Raw genomic sequence first — 22,495 nt, 5'->3', positions numbered from 1 at the left:
AACAACTTTGCATATAAGCAGACGGTGATCCAGTGAGAAATTTAACCAATTTATAGACAGTTTCAACTGAGAAATATATGATTTTATTTGTGTTACGACCTTAAAGCAAGTTTTTTTGTATTAAAATTACATACATTAGTGTTTATTTTTACTGTCATTCCTGTTACTGCTAAAATTCATTTAGCAAATCAATACTTGTTTAGTTTTGACTGAATCATATATGAGAAAAGAAAGAGGAGGTACCACTAGTAGTTACAATCCTTTTTTAACCTACTGTTAAGTATTCAAAGTTTTTATGTCAATTTATTTTGCTTTTTAGTAGATCTACACTTTCCTTTGACTGTTTTCCTTCCACAGGCTGCTGGATATTGACTCAAAAATGTACTTGCTTTTCTTTTGCAGCTGTCCACTTGGCTCTTTTATGGAAGGCACCCCATCCAACACCATATCACAGAATACACACGCTCAGTTGTCAGTGAATGAACTTAAATTAAGTTAAATCTTTGAAGAAAAGTATCAGTTTTTAGCCATATTGGATATTATTACCACTTCTGCTTCTGCTTGTGACTGAACAATGTATTTTTAAATGTTTCCTGTAAAGGGTTAAAGTAGCTTCAAAGATAAGTTAATCAGTTCCTTGGACCACAGAAGTGAACAGAAGTGTGACCACCAAACTCAAAACTTAAATGTTATCTTCCTTTACTAACTTTTTTGGGCCATCTCCGTTGTAACTGAACAAATTCAATCAAATCAATAGTTCATGTCATACAACTGAGATGCCAGCTGAATATAATTATTATCTACAGTGCCTAAAGACAGGATGACAGCATGCAGTGGTCTTTTATCAGTGTCTGAGACAGGCTTCTGTGTTTTGAAAAATGCAACATTACACCAATTTGCTTGAGGGACCAGCACAAACAAACTGCACACTATTAGAGGGGAAACATTCCTCAGATGGTTGGTGGATCTGGCAACCTGTCTGCTTGGCACGTCTTGTGTTCTGTGTGTGAGAGTGCACAGAGTTGGCAGCACTACACACGCTCCTCTGTCACGGTCTCTTTCAACATCTGTCCTCTTGGAGAATGACCCACCAGGCTTCCACACAGAGGAATTCAATACACTCTCCAGAGAGGAGAACTGCCACTTTTATGTCCAACAACTGAAACGGCTGTGCTGATTTATCATGTGTGTTATGCTGCATTTGAAACACCTGCCATATTTCCTTCCAAGCATCACAGGGGAGGTCATTAATTGTGTCCCATTGGAGAACCTCATTTTTTCAGGTGCTGATTTTAATTTAACATTGGTCAGATTAATGAAAACTAGACCGCTGAAACAGATGAGACAGATGCAAAATAAAATGAAATGGCTGAATAAACTTTTATGGATCATCCATACGCAACACAAGGAATGTGTGAATAAGTAATTCGGGCACCGTCCTTTTTGATCATTGGGTTCCAAACCTTGCTTTAACACTCATGGGATATTTTGAGACAGTACTCTTCGCCAAATTAGGACTTATGAATTTCATTTGGAAAATGCATCCTAAAAAAAATCAAAGGAAACTCCAAAGAGCTCTGTTTCTAATAATTAATTATTAAATAATAATTATTATTAAATGTTAAATAAACAACAATCAACAACAACAATCGCCTCACGGCAGACCCTACAATAATACAGACAAAGCCCCAACAATCGGATTACCCCCTACGAGAAAATCGCTTGGAGACAGTGAGAAACTCCCATTTAACAGGGAGAAACCTGTTAATTGGGACTGGTTGGTTCTAGAAGCACAGATGGCTTTGCTTTTGCTAGTTGTCCCTGAGCCTGGTTCTGGTGAAGCTTTCTTCCTGTTAAAAGGGAGTTTTTCCTTTCCACTGCTGCCAAAGCGCTTGATTATAGGGGGTCATATGCTGGCATCTGCCGTGACCTACAGGAGGTGAATGGAAGAAGACAGGACAAAGACATGCTGTGGAAGCGAGCCAGAGATTAATTATAACAAATAGTTAAATAGTGAGCAAAAAGGATCACTGAAGAAGTAACACTCAGTGTATCATGGGAATCCCCCAGCAGCCTAGAACTATTGCAGCATAAGTAGAGACACTGTCTGTCTCTCGAATCCAAATTGGAAGCTGGTTCCACAAAAGAGGGGCCTGAAAGCCGAAGGCTCTGCCTCTCATTCTGCTTTTAAATACTCTAGGAACAATAAGTAAGCCTGCAGTCTGAGAACCTAGAGCTCTAATGACTGATACAATAGTGATACAATACTATAATCAAGATAAGATGGGGCCTGATATTCCTTGTATGTGAGGAGTAGGATTTTATATTAGATTCTGGATTTGGCAGCGACCCAATGAAGAGAAACCAATATAGGAGAAATATGCTCTGTCTTTCTAGTCCCTGTCAGCACTCTTTCAGGGAGTTTTTAGGTCATGTTGATAATAACAAATTACAGTAGTCCAGCATAGAAGTAATAAATGCATGAACTAGTTTTTCAGCATCACTCTGAGAAGGATGTTTCTCATTTTGGAGATATTGCACAAATGGAAGAAAGCAGTCCTACATATTTGTTTAATATGCGCATTGAAGCACATATCCTGGTCAAACACGACTCCAAGATTCTCGAAGAGGCCATGTTGCTAGCGAGTCAGCTATGAGCTAAGCTAAGCTTAGCGATTCCCTAAAGACATAAATACTGTGAAAATAATTAGCGGCTGAATCAACAGACTGTACTTTTGATAAAGCATGTGAAGATTACACTATGAAATAAGAAGTTATATATAAGTTTGAAATTAAATTGGCTAAGCAGATAAGCAACACAAAAACACTGCTTTGTGTAGGAACAGTAAGTGATACTCTGCCCCTCTGCTCAGAAATTGGAGAAATACCAAATAGACTGTAAAAGGACAAGTATGAAATTTAAAATGGAACACAGCAAATGGCCAATAAAATTAAAAAATAAATTTAATGAGCAGGGATATTGTTCCTCTAAATGACTGGGGGGGGTTACATGAGTTGTTTTTCTTCTGCAGCTGATCACACTGGTTGCATCTTTATTCAAGACAAAGTCCCAAAAGATTTATAGGGAACTTGAGAAAGTTTGTCTTTTAAAGAGACAGTTCACCCCTGTATACACATACGTACAGGCCAATGGAAAACTATGTCTATTGGACGCTGGGGTGAGCTGTCCCCTTAAAGTGTATTCAGCAGCGGACTTTCCCTGCTTCTTTGCTGGATCTCCGCCCACACTAAACGCTCAAATCTGCCACTGGATGCAAACCGGACCTGAAACAGTCCCGCCCACTGGTGGATAACTGCTGTGTTAAACACAGCTGCAAGCCACTCAGTGGGAGGTCATCCACTGAAGGAGACACGCGGGACGGCTGTGATTTGGGTACTACAGTGGAGATGCTGTAATCCGGAGACAAGCGCTCTCAGAAACTTTCTCACTCTAAAAGCGTCCACGATGTGGAAACCTGTGTGGGTATCAAAAGGCCTCCTCGGCTCCGCGGGACCTCGCGCTGCTGCCGCCGCGGTCACCTGTCTGCTGGTGACCGGGATGCTGGTAGTGACTGGCGGACACCCAAACTGCAGAGTCCCGGAGGAGCTTCCAGCCGCGGGTACGAGCGGAAAAGTTTTCTCAGCATATTTCAGCAAACTGACCCGGGAGAGAAGAGCGGTGAGCGGCCCCCCGCGGAGCAGCGATCCAACCGGTCCGGTGGAGCGTCTCTCCCCGGCTGATCTGTTCATAGCGGTAAAAACCACCGGCAGGTATCACCGGCAGAGACTGGAGCTTCTTTTGGACACCTGGATATCCAGGAACATGCCACAGGTAGGTTTGATGGCCCACCTGTTACTCAGAAACGGGCCAGCTTCTCTTCACATCATGACGACAGGATTTGGTTTTAAGCACTTCGGTTTCAGCCCTTCGGTAGTCTGTATACTTGTGTTTCTAGCACCCTTTAGTTTCAGGTCAACTCACTAAAGGCACAATTGGGGAAGGCGTGTCCTAAAGGTTTCATACACCGAAGGCTGCGATTGCCATTTACATCCCCAAGTCTTTGTGTGAGTCCGGGACAGGCTGGACTGGGACAAAATAACATGGCCCTGGAAATGTGGGTCTAGGCGGCCACACAGCACGTGACAATTAAAAGCCAAGTTTTAGTTATTAGTGTGAATGCTTGAAAAGCATTCACAGTATTGTTATTCGAATCTTTATTATTAGTGTGAATGCTTGAAAAGCATTCACAGTATTGTTATTCGAATCTTTATTATTATTATTATATATTCCGTACGTTTTTTGGCATCTAACTCCTTCAAAACCGTTCAACTTAGAAAAACCATTCAAACACCGTTAGATTCCTATTCTTTTGGACAACACTGCTTCTATTTTTCATATTTTTAACATTTATATTTTTAATTTTATTCAACTTTATTCAACAAAAATTTATAATGTATTTCAATGGGGAGACCCTTCAAATCCTCATTCAACTTACTCATTTTTAAACTCTTACTACTTCCACATACATTGACATAGAGCCACCATTCAAACTTTAAAACGAAGACAAGACATTCAACTATTCAACTTGTATTTATCTTTTCAATATCTATTATACTTTTTCTTCAGTTCCAGTTTAAGTTTCATGATGTTTTTTCACCCGTTTCAGAGTTTATAATGGGTGTGTATGGGACGGAATGTTGGGGCTAGAGTGAGGCAGCTCAACTGCTAGAGTGAGAGGAGCAAAAAAATTAATCTTAAAATCTTTTTTAAAACTGCTGCTGTGTCCACAGCGTTTGCTCTACAGGTATGATTTTACCCTCAAAACGTAGCCATCGCTGTCCTCTTTCATCCAATGTGTTTACTATTGTACTAGGTGTTATGGTTCTTTCATAAATCTCACCAATGCACAGCCTCCTCCCTCCAACTCTTCCATAGACTCCAATGTTAAAATGTCTCAGAAGGTTGGTTTGAAAATCAGAAGAGCATGGTGTCTTTACACTGTCACCACGTCCATATAATAAGCTCCACAGGCATGAAAACTGAGAATTAGGTAGACTAGACATTGCTGTCGCTCACGGTGAAAGAATTTTGTCAATACGACTTTTACTTTTCATTTGGGAGCGATTTGTTTCGGCCTGACTTTTCTGTTCATTTTAAGCAGCAAAAGTGAGGTGCATGTCTGTGTCCGTGTGTATGGAGCCCTTGGGTGCGGTCACTATAGCAACCAGGCTCACACCTGCCTGCTTAACGAGCTCTCTCTCTCACTCTGCCAAGATTCATCTTAAACACTTCTCTTTCAACTGCTGCTGTGTCCACAGTGTTAAAGCCATCATTTTACCCTCAAAACGTTGTTCTCTTTCCAACATCTTGTCTTTCAAAGCTCAGAGATGTAAACTTTTTAAACTGTGTGGATCCAAGTGGAGGGATCACATTTTAGTCATTCAGTGATTCAAAGAATATGAACTTTTAATATTCTTTCAGATGTTTTCTGACTCTAAATGTTCTTTTCTCATTTCTTAGGGTTTTCTAATTTACAATTAAAACATTTTCAGCTTTTTTCCAACTTCTTCTTCTGTGTAACCTTCAGCTTTTAGCAGTTCAGCACTTTTGTTTTCAGGTTAAATTCGGTTTTTTTTTTTTTTATCTCATTCAATATTTTTAACTCAAAATTCAGTAATTAATTCATTTCAGTGCATACATTCAGATTCAAGCATTCACACTGCAGTTTCTTCAGAAAATGCACTTTCTAGTTAGTGTGAATGCTTGAAAAGCATTCACAGTATTGTTCTTCTAATCTTTATTCTATTTTATTATTATCTATTCCGTACGTTTTTTGTAATCTATCTCCTTCAAAACCGTTCAACTTAGAAAAACCATTCAAACACCATTAGATTCCTATTCTTTTGGACATGACTGCTTCTACTTTTCTCATTTTTAACATTTATATTTTTAATTTTATTCAACTTTATTCAACAAAAATTTATAATGTATTTCAATGGGGAGACCCTTCAAATTCTCATTCAACTTACTCATTTTTAAACTCCTACTACTTCCACATACGTTGACATAGAGCCACCATTCAAACTTTAAAACGAAGACAAGACATTCAACTATTCAACTTGTATTTATCTTTTCAATATCTATTATACTTTTTCTTCAGTTCCAGTTTAAGTTTCATGATGTTTTTTCACCCGTTTCAGAGTTTATAATGGGTGTGTATGGGACGGAATGTTGGGGCTAGAGTGAGACAGCTCAACTGCTAGAGTGAGAGGAGCAAAAAAATTAATCTTAAAATCTTTTTTAAAACTGCTGCTGTGTCCGCAGCGTTTGCTCTACAGGTATGATTTTACCCTCAAAACGTAGCCATGGCTGTCCTCTTTCATCCAATGTGTTTACTATTGTACTAGGTGTTATGGTTCTTTCATAAATGTCACCAATGCGCAGCCTCCTCCCTCCAACTCTTCCATAGACTCTAATGTTAAAATGGCTCAGAAGGTTCGTTTGAAAATCAGAAGAGCATGGTGTCTTTACACTGTCACCACGTCCATATAATAAACTCCACAGGCATGAAAACTGAGAATTCAGTAGACTAGACATTGCTGTCGCTCACGGTGAAAGAATTTTGTCAATACGACTTTTACTTTTCATTTGGGAGCGATTTGTTTCGGCCTGACTTTTCTGTTCATTTTAAGCAGCAAAAGTGAGGTGCATGTCTGTGTCGTGTGTATGGAGCCATTGGGTGCGGTCACTATAGCAACCAGGCTCACACCTGCCTGCTTAACGAGCTCTCTCTCTCTCTCTCTCTGCCAAGATTTATCTTAAACACTTCTCTTTCAACTGCTGCTGTGTCCACAGTGTCACAGCCATCATTTTACCCTCAAAACGTCGCCATCGTTGTTCTTTTTCCAACATCTTGTCTTTCAAAGCTCAGAGATGTAAACTTTTTAAACTGTGTGGGTCCAAGTGGAGGGATCACATTTTAGTCATTCAGTGATTCAAAGAATATGACCTTTTAATATTCTTTCAGATGTTTTCTGACTCTAAATGTTCTTTTCTCATTTCTTAGGTTTTTCTAATTTACAATTAAAACATTTTCAGCTTTTTTCCAACTTCTTCTTCTGTGTAACCTTCAGCTTTTAGCAGTTCAGCACTTTTGTTTTCAGGTTAAATTCGTTTTTTTTTTTTATCTCATTCAAGATTTTTAACTTAAATTCAGTAATTAATTCATTTCAGTGCATACATTCAGATTCAAGCATTCACACTGCAGTTTCTTCAGAAAATGCACTTTCTAGTTAGTGTGAATGCTTGAAAAGCATTCACAGTATTGTTATTCTAATCTTTATTATTATTATATTTTATTCTGTATTCCGTACGTTTTTTGTAATCCTACTCCTTCAAAACCGTTCAACTTAGAAAAACCATTCAAACACCGTTAGATTCCTATTCTTTTGGACAACACTGCTTCTATTTTTCATATTTTTAACATTTATATTTTTAATTTTATTCAACTTTATTCAACAAAAATTTATAATGTATTTCAATGGGGAGACCCTTCAAATCCTCATTCAACTTACTCATTTTTAAACTCTTACTACTTCCACATACATTGACATAGAGCCACCATTCAAACTTTAAAACGAAGACAAGACATTCAACTATTCAACTTGTATTTATCTTTTCAATATCTATTATACTTTTTCTTCAGTTCCAGTTTAAGTTTCATGATGTTTTTTCACCCGTTTCAGAGTTTATAATGGGTGTGTATGGGACGGAATGTTGGAGCTAGAGTGAGGCAGCTCAACTGCTAGAGTGAGAGGAGCAAAAAAATTAATCTTAAAATCTTTTTTAAAACTGCTGCTGTGTCCGCAGCGTTTGCTCTACAGGTATGATTTTACCCTCAAAACGTAGCCATCGCTGTCCTCTTTCATCCAATGTGTTTACTATTGTCCTAGGTGTTATGGTTCTTTCGTAAATGTCACCAATGCACAGCCTCCTCCCTCCAACTCTTCCATAGACTCTAATGTTAAAATGGCTCAGAAGGTTCGTTTGAAAATCAGAAGAGCATGGTGTCTTTCCACTGTCACCACGTCCATATAATAAACTCCACAGGCACGAAAACTGAGAATTAGGTAGACTAGACATTGCTGTCACTCACGGTGAAAGAATTTTGTCAATACGACTTTTACTTTTCATTTGGGAACGATTTGTTTCGGCCTGACTTTTCTGTTCATTTTAAGCAGCAAAAGTGAGGCGCATGTCTGTGTACGTGTGTATGGAGCCATTGGGTGCGGTCACTATAGCAACCAGGCTCACACCTGCCTGCTTAACGAGCTCTGCCTGCCACTGTACCAAGATTCATCTTAAGCACTTCTCTTTCAACTGCTGCTGTGTCCACAGTGTTACAGCCATCATTTTACCCTCAAATTGTCACCATTATTGTTCTCTTTCCAACACCGTATCTTTCAAAGCTCAGGCATTTAAACTTTTTAAACTGTGTGGATCAAAGTGGAGGGATCACATTTGAGTCATTCAGTGATTCAAAGAATATGACCTTTTAATATTCATTCAGATGTTTTCTGACTCTAAATGTTCTTTTCTCATTTCTTAGGTTTTTCTAATTTACAATTAAAACATTTTCAGCTTTTTTCCAACTTCTTCTTCTGTGTAACCTTCAGCTTTTAGCAGTTCAGCACTGTTGTTTTCAGGTTAAATTCGTTTTTTTTTTGTTTTTTTTTAATCTCATTCAATATTTTTAACTCAAAATTCAGCAATTAATTCATTTCAGTGCATACATTCAGATTCAAGCATTCACACTGCAGTTTCTTCAGAAAATGCACTTTCTAGTCTTTATTCTATTTTTTTATTTATTATTATTCTGTATTCCGTACGTTTTTTGTAATCTATCTCCTTCAAAACCGTTCAACTTAGAAAAACCATTCAAACACCGTTAGATTCCTATTCTTTTGGACAACACTGCTTCTATTTTTCTCATTTTTAACATTTATATTTTTTATTTTATTCAACTTTATTTAACAAAAATTTATAATGTATTTCAATGGAGAGACCCTTCAAATTCTCATTCAAATTCCTCCTCTTTAAACTGTATCTACTTCCACATACATTGACATAGAGCCACCATTCAAACTTTAAAACGAAGACAAGACATTCAACTATTCAACTTGTATTTATCTTTTCAATATCTATTATACTTTTTCTTCAGTTCCAGTTTAAGTTTCATGATGTTTTTTCACCCGTTTCAGAGTTTATAATGGGTGTGTATGGGACGGAATGTTGGGGCTAGAGTGAGAGAGCTCAACTGCTAGAGTGAGAGGAGCAAAAAAATTAATCTTAAAATCTTTTTTAAAACTGCTGCTGTGTCCGCAGCGTTTGCTCTACAGCCGCCATTTTACCCTCAAAACGTAGCCATCGCTGTCCTCTTTCATCCAATGTGTTTACTATTGTCCTAGGTGTTATGGTTCTTTCATAAATGTCACCAATGCACAGCCTCCTCCCTCCAATTCTTCCATAGACTCTAATGTTAAAATGGCTCAGAAGGTTCGTTTGAAAATCAGAAGAGCATGGTGTCTTTCCACTGTCACCACGTCCATATAATAAGCTCCACAGGCATGAAAACTGAGAATTAGGTAGACTAGACATTGCTGTCGCTCACGGTGAAAGAATTTTGTCAATACGACTTTTACTTTTCATTTGGGAGCGATTTGTTTCGGCCTGACTTTTCTGTTCATTTTAAGCAGCAAAAGTGAGGCGCATGTCTGTGTACGTGTGTATGGAGCCATTGGGTGCGGTCACTATAGCAACCAGGCTCACACCTGCCTGCTTAACGAGCTCTGCCTGCCACTGTACCAAGATTCATCTTAAGCACTTCTCTTTCAACTGCTGCTGTGTCCACAGTGTTACAGCCATCATTTTACCCTCAAATTGTCGCCATTATTGTTCTCTTTCCAACACCGTATCTTTCAAAGCTCAGGCATTTAAACTTTTTAAACTGTGTGGATCAAAGTGGAGGGATCACATTTGAGTCATTCAGTGATTCAAAGAATATGACCTTTTAATATTCATTCAGATGTTTTCTGACTCTAAATGTTCTTTTCTCATTTCTTAGGGTTTTCTAATTTACATTTAAAACATTTTCAGTTTTTTTCCAACTCCTTCTTCTGTGTAACCTTCAGCTTTTAGCAGTTCAGCACCTTTGTTTTCAGGTTAAATTCGTTTTTTTTTTTTTTTTTTTTTTTATCTCATTCAATATTTTTAACTCAAAATTCAGCAATTAATTCATTTCAGTGCATACATTCAGATTCAAGCATTCACACTGCAGTTTCTTCAGAAAATGCACTTTCTAGTTATTATTATATATTCCGTACGTTTTTTGGCATCTCACTCCTTCAAAACCGTTCAACTTAGAAAAACCATTCAAACACCGTTAGATTCCTATTCTTTTGGACATGACTGCTTCTATTTTTCATATTTTTAACATTTATATTTTTAATTTTATTCAACTTTATTCAACAAAAATTTCCCATGTATTTCAATGGGGAGACCCTTCAAATTCTCATTCAACTTACTCATTTTTAAACTCTTACTACTTCCACATACGTTGACATAGAGCCACCATTCAAACTTTAAAACGAAGACAAGACATTCAACTATTCAACTTGTATTTATCTTTTCAATATCTATTATACTTTTTCTTCAGTTCCAGTTTAAGTTTCATGATGTTTTTTCACCCGTTTCAGAGTTTATAATGGGTGTGTATGGGACGGAATGTTGGGGCTAGAGTGAGGCAGCTCAACTGCTAGAGTGAGAGGAGCAAAAAAATTAATCTTAAAATCTTTTTTAAAACTGCTGCTGTGTCCGCAGCATTTGCTCTACAGGTATGATTTTACCCTCAAAACGTAGCCATCGCTGTCCTCTTTCATCCAATGTGTTTACTATTGTACTAGGTGTTATGGTTCTTTCATAAATGTCACCAATGCACAGCCTCCTCCCTCCAACTCTTCCATAGACTCTAATGTTAAAATGGCTCAGAAGGTTCGTTTGAAAATCAGAAGAGCATGGTGTCTTTACACTGTCACCACGTCCATATAATAAGCTCCACAGGCATGAAAACTGAGAATTAGGTAGACTAGACATTGCTGTCGCTCACGGTGAAAGAATTTTGTCAATACGACTTTTACTTTTCATTTGGGAGCGATTTGTTTCGGCCTGACTTTTCTGTTCATTTTAAGCAGCAAAAGTGAGGCGCATGTCTGTGTACGTGTGTATGGAGCCATTGGGTGCGGTCACTATAGCAACCAGGCTCACACCTGCCTGCTTAATGAGCTCTGCCTGCCACTGTACCAAGATTCATCTTAAGCACTTCTCTTTCAACTGCTGCTGTGTCCACAGTGTTACAGCCATCATTTTACCCTCAAATTGTCGCCATTATTGTTCTCTTTCCAACACCGTATCTTTCAAAGCTCAGGCATTTAAACTTTTTAAACTGTGTGGATCAAAGTGGAGGGATCACATTTTAGTCATTCAGTGATTCAAAGAATATGACCTTTTAATATTCATTCAGATGTTTTCTGACTCTAAATGTTCTTTTCTCATTTCTTAGGGTTTTCTAATTTACATTTAAAACATTTTCAGTTTTTTTCCAACTTCTTCTTCTGTGTAACCTTCAGCTTTTAGCAGTTCAGCACTTTTGTTTTCAGGTTAAATTCGGTTTTTTTTTTTTTATCTCATTCAATATTTTTAACTCAAAATTCAGTAATTAATTCATTTCAGTGCATACATTCAGATTCAAGCATTCACACTGCAGTTTCTTCAGAAAATGCACTTTCTAGTTAGTAGTTGCTCATGGTCAAAGTAGCCATTCGTTTTACATGAATCCTTTATATTCGGCCCACTAGGAAAATGCCCCTGTAACCCAGATTGTCAGTCCTGCCCTGAACCGCACTCACGGCTCTTTGATGCTCCAGGCAGGGAGCTGTAAAACGGAGATGGGTCCTTCTGTAATGTATGAGATGGAGATCAGAGGGCAAACAGGCTGATCACACTGCTGCTGATGTGCTGACACGATACAGCTACAGGCAGGCCTAATGACATGAGCCAATTCAGATCATTTTTTTCTTTGTCTCTGCGATAACATTAACATGAAAGAGCTGCGCATTTAATCTTATCGATTTTATTTATATAGCATCAAATCACAACAACAGCTGCCTCGCCTTACTTTGTAAGGTAACTATCTTACAGTAATAGAGAGAAAACAGAACAAACACCAACAGTGAGATGATCCCCTATAAGCAAGTACTTTGGCGACCTTGGGAAGGAAAAACTCATTTTTAACAGGAAGAAACCTCCACATTCTGCCTTGGTGGTCGGGGCTTAAGGGGAGGAAGACAACTTACTTTGCAGATTTTTTTTTTTTTAAGTCTTTTGAGATGAATTATTTCAAATTATCATCAGGATTCAACATGAAACTGTGCTTGCAGCTGAATTTTAACCTCAAGCTACCCAAACAAGATGTTTTTGTCTCTTGTGCTATAAATGTTTTCACTCAGACTGTGTGCACAAGACTAATCATCAACTAATCATTTTCATGTTCTGAAAAAAAATAAGTCTTCAGATTTTTTTGTAATTGTGTCTATTTAAAAAAAAAAAAAGAAAACGACTACAAAATATTTTTCAACTTTCTCCCAAATGAGTCATTAATGAATTGGCCGATCACTACAGTTTCCTTTCTAAACGTTAGTCCTGTGATGAGGATTTAGAAGTGCTGGAGTTTTAGGGAGAGGCTGGTACAGGAGGAGTTTCAGTGCCTCACAGATAAATATTTAAGATCAAACAGGACGAGCAGACAGCTTTTTGGTCTGAGGTGCGGTGGTGAGTGAGTCAAGGATGAATCCCTTGCTATAAAACACATGGGCCAGCGGTTGAGTGCACCCAGCAGCTTCAAAGCTCGTAATCAAAGGCAGACGTGACTGCGGATCGTGCGATCATCCATTTAAACCTCAGTGTTTGAGGGGATGAAGCTCATTCGAGTTCAGTGCTACACCCAGACTGTTGACATGTAAATACAGTTTATGTGGAAATTGGCGTGTGCGTATGGGGCATAATCGTGCATTAGCTCTCACAGTCAGGTGTTTGTAACCCTACCTGTTTCCCAGACACACCTCTGTACTGTAACATTGCTGAGTAATGGAAACACGCACAGTCAGAGACCTTCACAAACGCACACATACCCTGGGAACTCGAAGGATTTCTCATGGGAAGTTACAAACGTGTCTGATCACGAGGATAAACACGCGCGCACTCCACCACACACACTGACTGGCTTTTGCTGCTTTTTTTTTTTTTTTTTTTCTCCCTGGGTTGCCAGCCCAACTCCTGGCAACCTACCCCCACCTCCCAAAAAGCAAAAAAGGTCTACATTTTCTCCTCCTCCCCCCACGCTGCTGCCTTCTTAGACTGGCTCAGGCGTGCACTGGTTTGTCATAGAACGCACTCTTACGCAGGCGTTCTGATGCAGAAGCTGACTCTGGGGGCTTAAGAGGCTCAGAGTGGGGAAAAAAGACTGACAGAATCTCACAGCTGGCTGGAGTGTTGTTTTTTTTGGGGTCATTCACATTTACTCTCTTGATCACGTAGTACTTAAAGCAAAGATTTGTTGATATATTCATGCTGCATGTCAGGAGGGAATAAACTGACTCAAGAACAAGGAAAGAGCCTGGAAACAAAGAGCCTATAAGATGCAAAGACTTGAATTTATTTTGTCAAATGAAAAAAGTGTGCAGTACATGATAGATTTGTGGAGGGTACACAACGCAGTGCTATGATGGGTTTTGCTATTTAGTGTCCTAGGAAGTCCTTTGCATTCAGTTTGTGGCTGGAGGTTGCAGCAGACTTTGGACATCTGCCCTGCTGCCAGGTCTGGACCGCAGCATCCTCTCGCATCAAGTATTCATCTGTCCGCTGGCAGAGCAAGAAACTTCTTGGCAACTTTTGTGGAGAAGTTCTGTAGACTTCAAGGAAAGCTGTAGCACTAACAGCATTTAAATGATCTTTAGCTGCTAAATGATTTCGCTGCAGCTCTTTGTCCTCTTACCATCGAAATGCAGTAGAATCTTTTTGTTCTATGTAGGAGTTTTGGGGACTTCAGATGTTAAGTTTCTAACGCCTCACTCGAACATAGACAATAAAGTCATAAACGAACCATGAAGAATTCTCTTTATGAACAACAATGAAAGGAAAACGGAGAGACAGATTAAATCCACTCAATCGGAGATTCCTGAAACAAACTGTCTGCCAAGTACAGTGATGACCTTATGTATTAGATACTTGCACTTGCCACACTTGTTTACCCTAAATTTGATATTGAGAAATTGGGTGATTTTCATGGACTTCTATTCAATAGAGTCGCCCCCTGCTGGCCATGAGAAAGAATGTCCCTTTTCAGACCCACAGTCTGTATTTAGCTTTAACATATTAGCACAACAAGCTAGGTGTTAGCGTTTAGCTCTATACGCCCTTTTTCTTTTTGGGGGATTTCAGTTTTTTTCATCAGTTGGCTCTTTAACACTTTAACTACTTTTATGCTGGACTGAGCTGACAGGATGTAAAATCATCAGATACCTTGTGTAAACGGCCGGCTGCATCATCCTACAATGGGGGAACTAATGATGTGATCCCCTGCTGAATTTGTAAGTTTGCTCACTTACAAATTCAGCATGGGATCACATCATTATTTCTACCCCTGAACATTTGCGGGGACTAAATATGACAACTCTTTACCCCCCCAGGACCTATAAACGGGTTCAGAATTACTCCCAACAGTGGGCACATTATACCTGCGATTTTTTTCATTTCAAACACATTGTCCTGGAACAAAAAAAAGCCAAAACAACAGACTATTTAGAGACTTGTATGTTTGGTTTTTTTAACTTCCTGTGGAGGGTTACGAGGTCTGCACAGCTTCCTGAGTGCACAGTGACCCTCAACCCTGTCACTCACCACATTAACGCTCACACAGACGCGCAGCGAGGGGGTCGAAGCCAGCTGCTGCGCTGCTGATAGACGGGAGGCTTACCTTTGGCCTGGCGCTCAGTCAGCACAGCGTCGGCGCTGCTTACTGCTGCTTCGTGGAAACGGGATGAGTCTCACCTGAAATCACAAATGTGATCTGTGAAATGCTGATGCAGTCATCACCTGCGTGGTTGCTGTTTTTCTTTCTGTGCTACTCGGGAAAGATTACTGAAATAATATGACCGCCGTCGTGTTTTGTTTGTTTTTTTCTTTGTTCCACAGACATACGTGTTCACTGATGGGGAGGATGAGAAGCTGAGGAAAAGAATAGGTGAGACACACACACACACATGCGCACACGCACACAAACACACACAGCAGTTTTGCTGAGTAGCTGCAGTCTTATCTACAGTGTGCGAGGCAGGAAATCAGGGACCAGGCTGCTGACTGGGCAGTAATGTTTCCACAAAGTGCAGGAAGTCACTTCAGTTTAATCAACAGGCCTTTCCTCCTCTTACTCATGGAATTGTTCATCTTTCAATCAGTTATTCTTCTCATTGTATTGCACAGTGCAGAAATGTGTAATTGGGGTGTTTTTATAAGGGTGTTTTGAAGCAGTCAGGATATAATGAAATCCAATACTTAAACAGCTCCACTGCTTAAGTCGAGGCTGCCTCGATCATTGATTTCTGCTTCTTATTGATCATCAGGAGCTCACCTGATCAACACCAACTGCTCGCAGGCACACAATCGTCAGGCGCTGTCCTGTAAAATGTCTCTGGAGTATGACGCTTTTATCAGCTCTGGGAAGAAGTAAGGCGCAACCCACACCACACTGCACCACACACCCACATACACAGTTTACTAACCCACAGCATTGTTATGTCGCAGGTGGTTCTGTCACGTTGATGATGATAACTACCTGAACACAGGCTCCCTGCTGAAACTCTTGTCTCAGTACAGCCACACACAGGACGTTTACATTGGGCGGCCCAGCCTGGAGCGACCGATAGAGGCCACGGAGAGGCCCGGCACTGACGAAATGGTAATTTGGCATGATTTCGTAGAACAGTTTTACCTTAAAATTGAAATATTGAATGTTTTAGGTTTGTAACTATGCAGGCTTGCGCCTTTTTGTTCCTTCTTCTCTCTCATGTTTTCTTTCTTTCTACTCCTGGCTCTCTTTGACGTCACAGACGGACGGGAGTACGGTGGCCCCGAGAGGTCAAACAGACTGTAACATAAGAAAACACCAGCAAATAGAAAAAATGCTGCAAAAGCGCACTAAACACAACAGGAGCTGAATGAAAAGAAGTAGAAAAAAACGATCTCGCAGTAACGTGATGGAACAGCTGCGGAAGTGACAGAAACCAAAACATGGGAAGGGTCACACTGAGACACGCTTAAGGTGGAGGATACATCAGTGTTTTCAGGGAGAAAAAGATACTGTGTGTGGGGTTATTTTTAATTTTTTTTTAATTGCATGATTCATATAATCGTGTCAATATGTTCGTAATTAGCCAGATACTGTTAGCTTGTCACTTCCCCAGCTGTTCTCATGTTATCGTCTCCCCAAAAACACTTCAGTTGTGTTCTGTGGGGGTTTGTTAGCGTTTATCTTGCCTATTTGCTGCTGTTGTAAGTGTTTGACTGATCAGGGCCACCGTACAGCAGCCCCTTCCACTAGCTGTTTGAGAGGGGCAACCAATAAGAATAAAGCTGGTTTAAAGTTAGTTGGAAGGCAGCGACAACAGCTTGTTTCAGACACTGGGACACGCAAAGCTACTCTAGAATAAAAACATGAAGCTGAAACAATTATCACACAATGGTCCTAAGATTGTTTATCGACATTCAGAAATTTGCAAAAGTGGAAAATGAATAAATTAATAAGAGAGGAAGTGGACAGTCCATTTATATTCATGCTGTGTGTGTGTGTGTGTAGAAGCAAGTGCGTTTCTGGTTTGCCACCGGAGGAGCAGGGTTCTGTCTGAGCCGTGGCCTCTCCCTGAAGATGAAACCTTGGGCAAGGTATGCCCTCACTTAAGATGAATTTGTTTTTTTGTTTTTTTTAAAAATTTATTTATTTATTTTCTTGGCACCGTTTCAGCCTCAGGTCTCATCTACTGATTCTTTCCTTCTCTGTTCTAGCGATGGCACTTTCATGACCACAGCTGAGCACATCCGCCTCCCTGATGACTGCACGGTTGGTTACATCGTGGAGGCGCTGCTCGGCGTGAGCCTCATCCGCTCAGGGCTGTTTCACTCCCACCTGGAGAATCTGGGACTGGTGTCAGACATACACAACCAGGTACACACGTCCACACAAAGACTCATTGTGACGCCAAAGAAACGAAAAGGGCAGATGAGGAGACATCTTGCACAAAGACCAATCACAGTTTTAAAGAGCGTGATTAAGATCTGCATCAGAATTTGAGGATCTCTCCCTTTTGCTCAGTTTCACAAACTTTGCCTTGGTGGCTTTTGCTCACAGACAAACTAACAAGCCTCATCTATGTCGCCCTCCCATCAGGTCACTCTCAGCTATGGCACAGTGGACCACAGCAGGAACACTGTTAACGTGAAAGGCCCGTTTACTATAGAAGAAGATCCCACCAGGTAAATTTTCTGTGTCAACGTGTGACCGTATGTTGTCAAAAACATTCGCTTGTCTGCCTTCTCACACACGTACATGAGGGATTATTATGTCAGCACATCATATTAACAGCGTCAACTCTTCTGGGAAAACTTTCCGCAAAGCATAAGAGTGCGTTTATGGGAATCTTTGATCATTCTTCCAGAATCTCATTTGTGAGGTCAGATCCTGATGTTGGATGAGGCCTGGCTCGCATCCATTTTATCCCAGAAGTGTTTTATCAGGTTAAGGTCAGAACTCTGTGCAGGCCAGTCAAGTCCTTCCACACCAACCTCACTCATCCACATCTCGTTTTGTATACTGGTGCGCAGTCATGTTAGGGGTCATCCCCAAACGGTTCCCACAAAGTTGGGAGCACAAAATTATCCAAAAATCTCTTGGTATGTTGAAGCATTAAGAGTTCCTTTCACTGGAAAGGCTTGGCCAAGCCCAACTCCAATCCCCCTCTACCATACTTTACACTTGGCCCTGGAAGTGATTGACAACGGCGTTGGTAGTTTAGTTTGTTTCCTTATGTAATGTTGAGCACAGGACACAACGGTGTAATTGTTTGATCTCTAAAATAGTCAGTAAAAAATCAAAAGGTCACCTTCACTGTGATTATTTACAGTTCAAGGACCGTAGCACATCCAAGCAAAGCAAAACAAAAGGCTGGAGAACATTAAGGGGATTCCTTCCCTTCTTTCCCCCCTCCCTTGGCTCTTTGGCCAGTAATTATATTGTTGTGTATTGAATTGAGGTAATTCTCTTTATTTATCTACTTTGTTAGCAGGTGCTGATGGCAGTGTGCCTAGATGGTGGGAGGTAATGAGATAAGCTCGCTGTGAGCCACTGGCGGCTAATGGAGGGGAATAGAAAATCAGTAAAGCCTGCAATAGTTTATTTTATTCTTTATTTTTTTCATTTATTTTTTTAAATCTATTCATCGTAATCCCACAGCTGCTTTGGCAGTCTGCTTTCAAATATAGTTTTCATACATGTGTAGTAAGCTTTATGTAAGCACTTGTGGTGCATGTTTTACTACAAGTTTCCTGGCTTTGTCCTCTGTCTGTCTGTGTGCGTGCGTGTGTGACTGATTGTATCCACGGCCTTATTTTGAAATCCCCAGTTGGCAGCTTCCAGGCATTGTCGCACTCATTTCCCCCCTCTCTCTCAGATTTAGGTCTGTCCATTGTCTGCTGTACCCAGACACTCCTTGGTGCCCCGGCCCCTGGCGACTTTAACACCCATCTAGAGACAAAAGAGGGAGGAAGGGATGGACCGATGGGGGAGAAAACGTAAATATCTGCCGAGTCCCGCCGCTCCCGACTCCGGAGAATGTCTCGAGGCAGTTGGGAGATTTGTGTTTTGCCTCTCTACAACTCAACTAGAAGACAGGCTTTTTAGGACACTTGAACTCTGACCCAGTGTGTAAAAGTCACGTGTCTTTTACGTGGAAAACTGATGGAGATTGACTTTTTTTTTTTTTTTCTTTTTTGCCAAGCTGTGCTAACTGACGGCTTATTGTGCCTTCATACTCGCAATGCTGACCCCGACAGTATGAATTTTATTTATCTGACTCTGCAGTAATGCAAAAGGCCTTCAAAATGTCAAAGTCAAAGATGCTTTTCTCCTTCAAGCAGGGCTTTTTAAAGTCTGTATGTTGGTCTGACTACATGGATTTATAACACATTTTATGATCATAAGATCGCATTCATCCTCTGAGAACAGGGAATGCCAACGCCAGCTTACTCATAGCAAACTCTCAGCTATTTTAGTTTCAAGTTTATCAGGCCTGGAGCGATGATTCAGGCACGCACCTCAAGGCCTGAACTTTTGCCGACATAACCCAGGGAAGCTGCGGTCAGATCGGCTGATCCTTAGCATGCCGGTTCACGAACACGAGAGTCTGCGTGATGTGTGATTGCGCCTGTGGAAGAATGCCGAGCAGGTATTAGTCTATTGAAGTCACGATGAGTCATGCCTTCTGCACGCTCTGAGGCGGATTTTCTCCTGCTGCGTGCTACACGAGAAAGGGCAAATTTGGACAATGTGTCGATCTGATTTCACCAGTGTTATCTGGAGTTTGTGTGCAAGATATGACACAGTCTGAAAGTAGAGAGATGCTCAGTACCAGTAGCGCCGCTCCATTAGGACTTTTATAGAATTGGCCCCACTTGGATCTAAACTGCTGCATAGTGTAGCCTGTCCTGCTTTCCTTTGAGCATCCTCTCTCTTCTTTCAAGAGATTATTTTTACAGCAGAGAATGTATATCACTGCATTTCCCCATCATGAAGGAAAAAAAAAACCACGTGTCCATAGTGTTAAAACAATGTGGGGGGTTTTTTTTGTTTTGTTTTTTTAACATCAGTGTTCAATATAAACCCCATTCTTGGGTGTATATATTTTAGAACTTCACGTTTTTCTCTTATTTTTGCTGTTTGCAGTTTGTCATTTGATTAAAAGACTAAAAGGAACAGTCTGACATTTTGGGGAAATGACTTTCTTCTCTTGTTTGTGCCTGGCTACTCTGTCGTATGATGTAATGTCAGTCTTCTCATTTAATTCTCCAAGAAAACAATCAGATTCCCCAAAATGTCAAACTGTCCTTTACAAAAACTTCTTTGTAAAGGTTGTTATTGATGCAAATGGAAGGAACATGACTGCACTGCTTCGAAAATGTTTTTGTTTTTGAGCATTGACTCATGTTGAGTCGTCTTGATGTCTTTCTGTGTGTTGAAGGAAGTTTGTGCAATTAAAAGTCCACCCCCGCCCCTCCCCACGTGAATGTGTGTATATATAATAACTGTTGCTCCTGAAGCAGAAAGGCTCTCTCCAGTATCTGGACTGTATGGTTATAATTAAAGTGTTTTATCAATCAGCTGTTTGTTCTCTTTACTCAATTGCTTAATGGCGAATTCTCCAATCACAAACAAGTTGGAGTGATAAAAATTGCACATGCAAATACACTCACACTTCTTACATGAAAAGAAATCTGCCGTTTGTTTGAAGAAGTCTTTGAGCTATGAAGAAAAATGCACTTTGACCTTTCACCTTTTTTTACTTGTTCATGAATCTATGGGTTTCTGTCTGGCGGGACTTCTCCTCCGCACTCATAACCCTCTGACATTTCCCTCACACATTCACACTAACAGTCCTCTTATCTGATCAAGCCACGCAGAAGGGCCTGCAAGAGATAAAGGCAGAACCCAAAGATTAGCTGTGTGTGTGTGTGTGTGTGTGTGTGTGTGTGTTCTCTCCCGCTGTGAACCCACCGGTGTCAGGCTGTGTTAACCATGAGGAAAACTTAGCCAGTGAATAAAAATCACTTTGGGCTTTCACACTCATCTGAGTGGACAGCGACACCTGCTGGCTGTATGTGTAACTGCGCTGCATTTCAAGGTCAGACGTCTTTTTATCCGCCTAACACTGTAGGTTTTAGCTCCACCATCAAGCCTGTGAGATCCAAAATTTGTCTTTCTCAAGATTAAATTTTAAACAACGCAATTACAAATTAAATTGCGCTGATTATTAAGTAATCATTCCCCTTATTTAATCCAGAATCCAGAATCCAGACATTATTGCAAAATAAAAAGTAAGCCGAAAGTTTTGTCCTCTCATGAATTTTGTCTAAAGCATTAAACGTGCGGCCTGTTTGGTATGTCTAAACTGTACATGGCATATTTTATTATGGATGGTAGATTCTCAGTGCCACTTCTCTCAAAACACTGAACTTGTAAATGTAGCAATGATATTGTTAGTCTCTGCTTCCTGCTCAAAGTAATCTGCATCGTCTGGAGTCTCATGAATGCATGAATCGTGCTTGCTGCTACTTCTGCGCACAAGTCTGAAAACGCTCTATCAACCACTAGGTGGAGAAGTGGCCATGACAGTCCTCTTATTGAGGCGTAAACTTGCTGTTTATTAATATACTAGGCTAAATGTATCTTATACTATTCTCCTAGGTTTCATTAATCATCAGTAAAAACTGCTGCTCTTAATCTGTAAGAATCTAGAGGTCATAGAGCGACCAAACAAATCATTCGCCATGCAAATGTAGCTCTATAGAGATTCAAGCTTCACATCAGCTGCACTCATTATTGTAATATCTACACTGTCAAGATTAATGGAAGTAGCTCTCTCTGTTCATTGACATCGGTCCAGTCGCTTTTATTTTCCTCTTGATGTGATTTGTACTGGTATTCATTTTGATGGTGCAGGAGAAGATGCTGGTAAATAGCATCACATCAATAATGAAATGATGGAGTCTGCCAAATTAAATGGCTGTAAAAACCAATATTTCAGTGTCACTGAAGAGATTCCAGCACTTTTAAAACATTTGCAATATCAGCTTACAGTAAAGACGCTCATCCGCCACTTTATTAGATAAACTTGTTCAGCTGGTCGTCAGTGCGAACGTCTAATCAGTCAAGGAAATGACAGCAAATCAATCCATTAAGGCACTAAGATTGTTCAAACTTGGGATGGGGAAGAAAGGTGATTTAAGTGACTTTGAATGTAGCAGATGGACTGCTTTGAGAATTTCAGAAACTGATGATCGACTTGAATTTTCCCAAACCACCATCTGTAGGATTTATTAAGAATGGTCCTAAAGAGAGAAAATATTCAGTGAGTGGTATTTCTCTGGGTGGAAACGCCTTGTTAATGCCAGAGGGCAGAGGAGAATGGCTAAAGCTTTGAACTGATAATAGCAACAGTAACGCAAATAACCAGGTATGCAGAAGAGCATCTCTGCATCGGCAGAAGACCACACCACTCCTGTCAGATAAGAACAGGAAGTTGAGACATTTAGTGTGAAAAAAACATGAAAGCAACC

The 22,495-nt window shown here is 40.1% G+C and overlaps 1 protein-coding gene across 1 annotated transcript; it reads left to right on the top strand.

Moving 5' to 3' along the window:
• Positions 1–3,257: 3,257 nt before the first annotated feature.
• Positions 3,258–20,539, top strand: LOC309708216 (beta-1,3-N-acetylglucosaminyltransferase lunatic fringe-like). The gene is made up of 8 exons (XM_082536031.1): positions 3,258–3,832; positions 15,308–15,356; positions 15,736–15,838; positions 15,917–16,070; positions 16,968–17,053; positions 17,174–17,333; positions 17,556–17,641; positions 18,835–20,539. The coding sequence occupies exons 1-8, from the start codon at positions 3,467–3,469 to the stop codon at positions 18,899–18,901; spliced, it is 1,071 nt and encodes a 356-aa protein (XP_082392157.1). The 5' UTR covers positions 3,258–3,466; the 3' UTR covers positions 18,902–20,539.
• The last annotated feature ends 1,956 nt before the right edge of the window (positions 20,540–22,495 follow it).

Source organism: Aulonocara stuartgranti (genome assembly GCF_965226115.1).
Source record: "Aulonocara stuartgranti genome assembly, chromosome: 6".
Classification (NCBI taxonomy): domain Eukaryota; kingdom Metazoa; phylum Chordata; class Actinopteri; order Cichliformes; family Cichlidae; genus Aulonocara; species Aulonocara stuartgranti.
Note: the sequence above shows the minus strand (reverse complement) of the source record. Positions and strands in the feature narration are given on the sequence as shown.

Coding starts and splice junctions, on each gene's coding strand:
- LOC309708216 (XM_082536031.1), top strand. CDS start 3,467: ATGTGGAAACCTGTGTGGGTATCAAAAGGCCTCCTCGGCTCCGCGGGA. Junction 3,833..15,307: donor TATCCAGGAACATGCCACAG/GTAGGTTTGATG, acceptor TTTGTTCCACAG/ACATACGTGTTCACTGATGG. Junction 17,334..17,555: donor TGTCAGACATACACAACCAG/GTACACACGTCC, acceptor CCCTCCCATCAG/GTCACTCTCAGCTATGGCAC.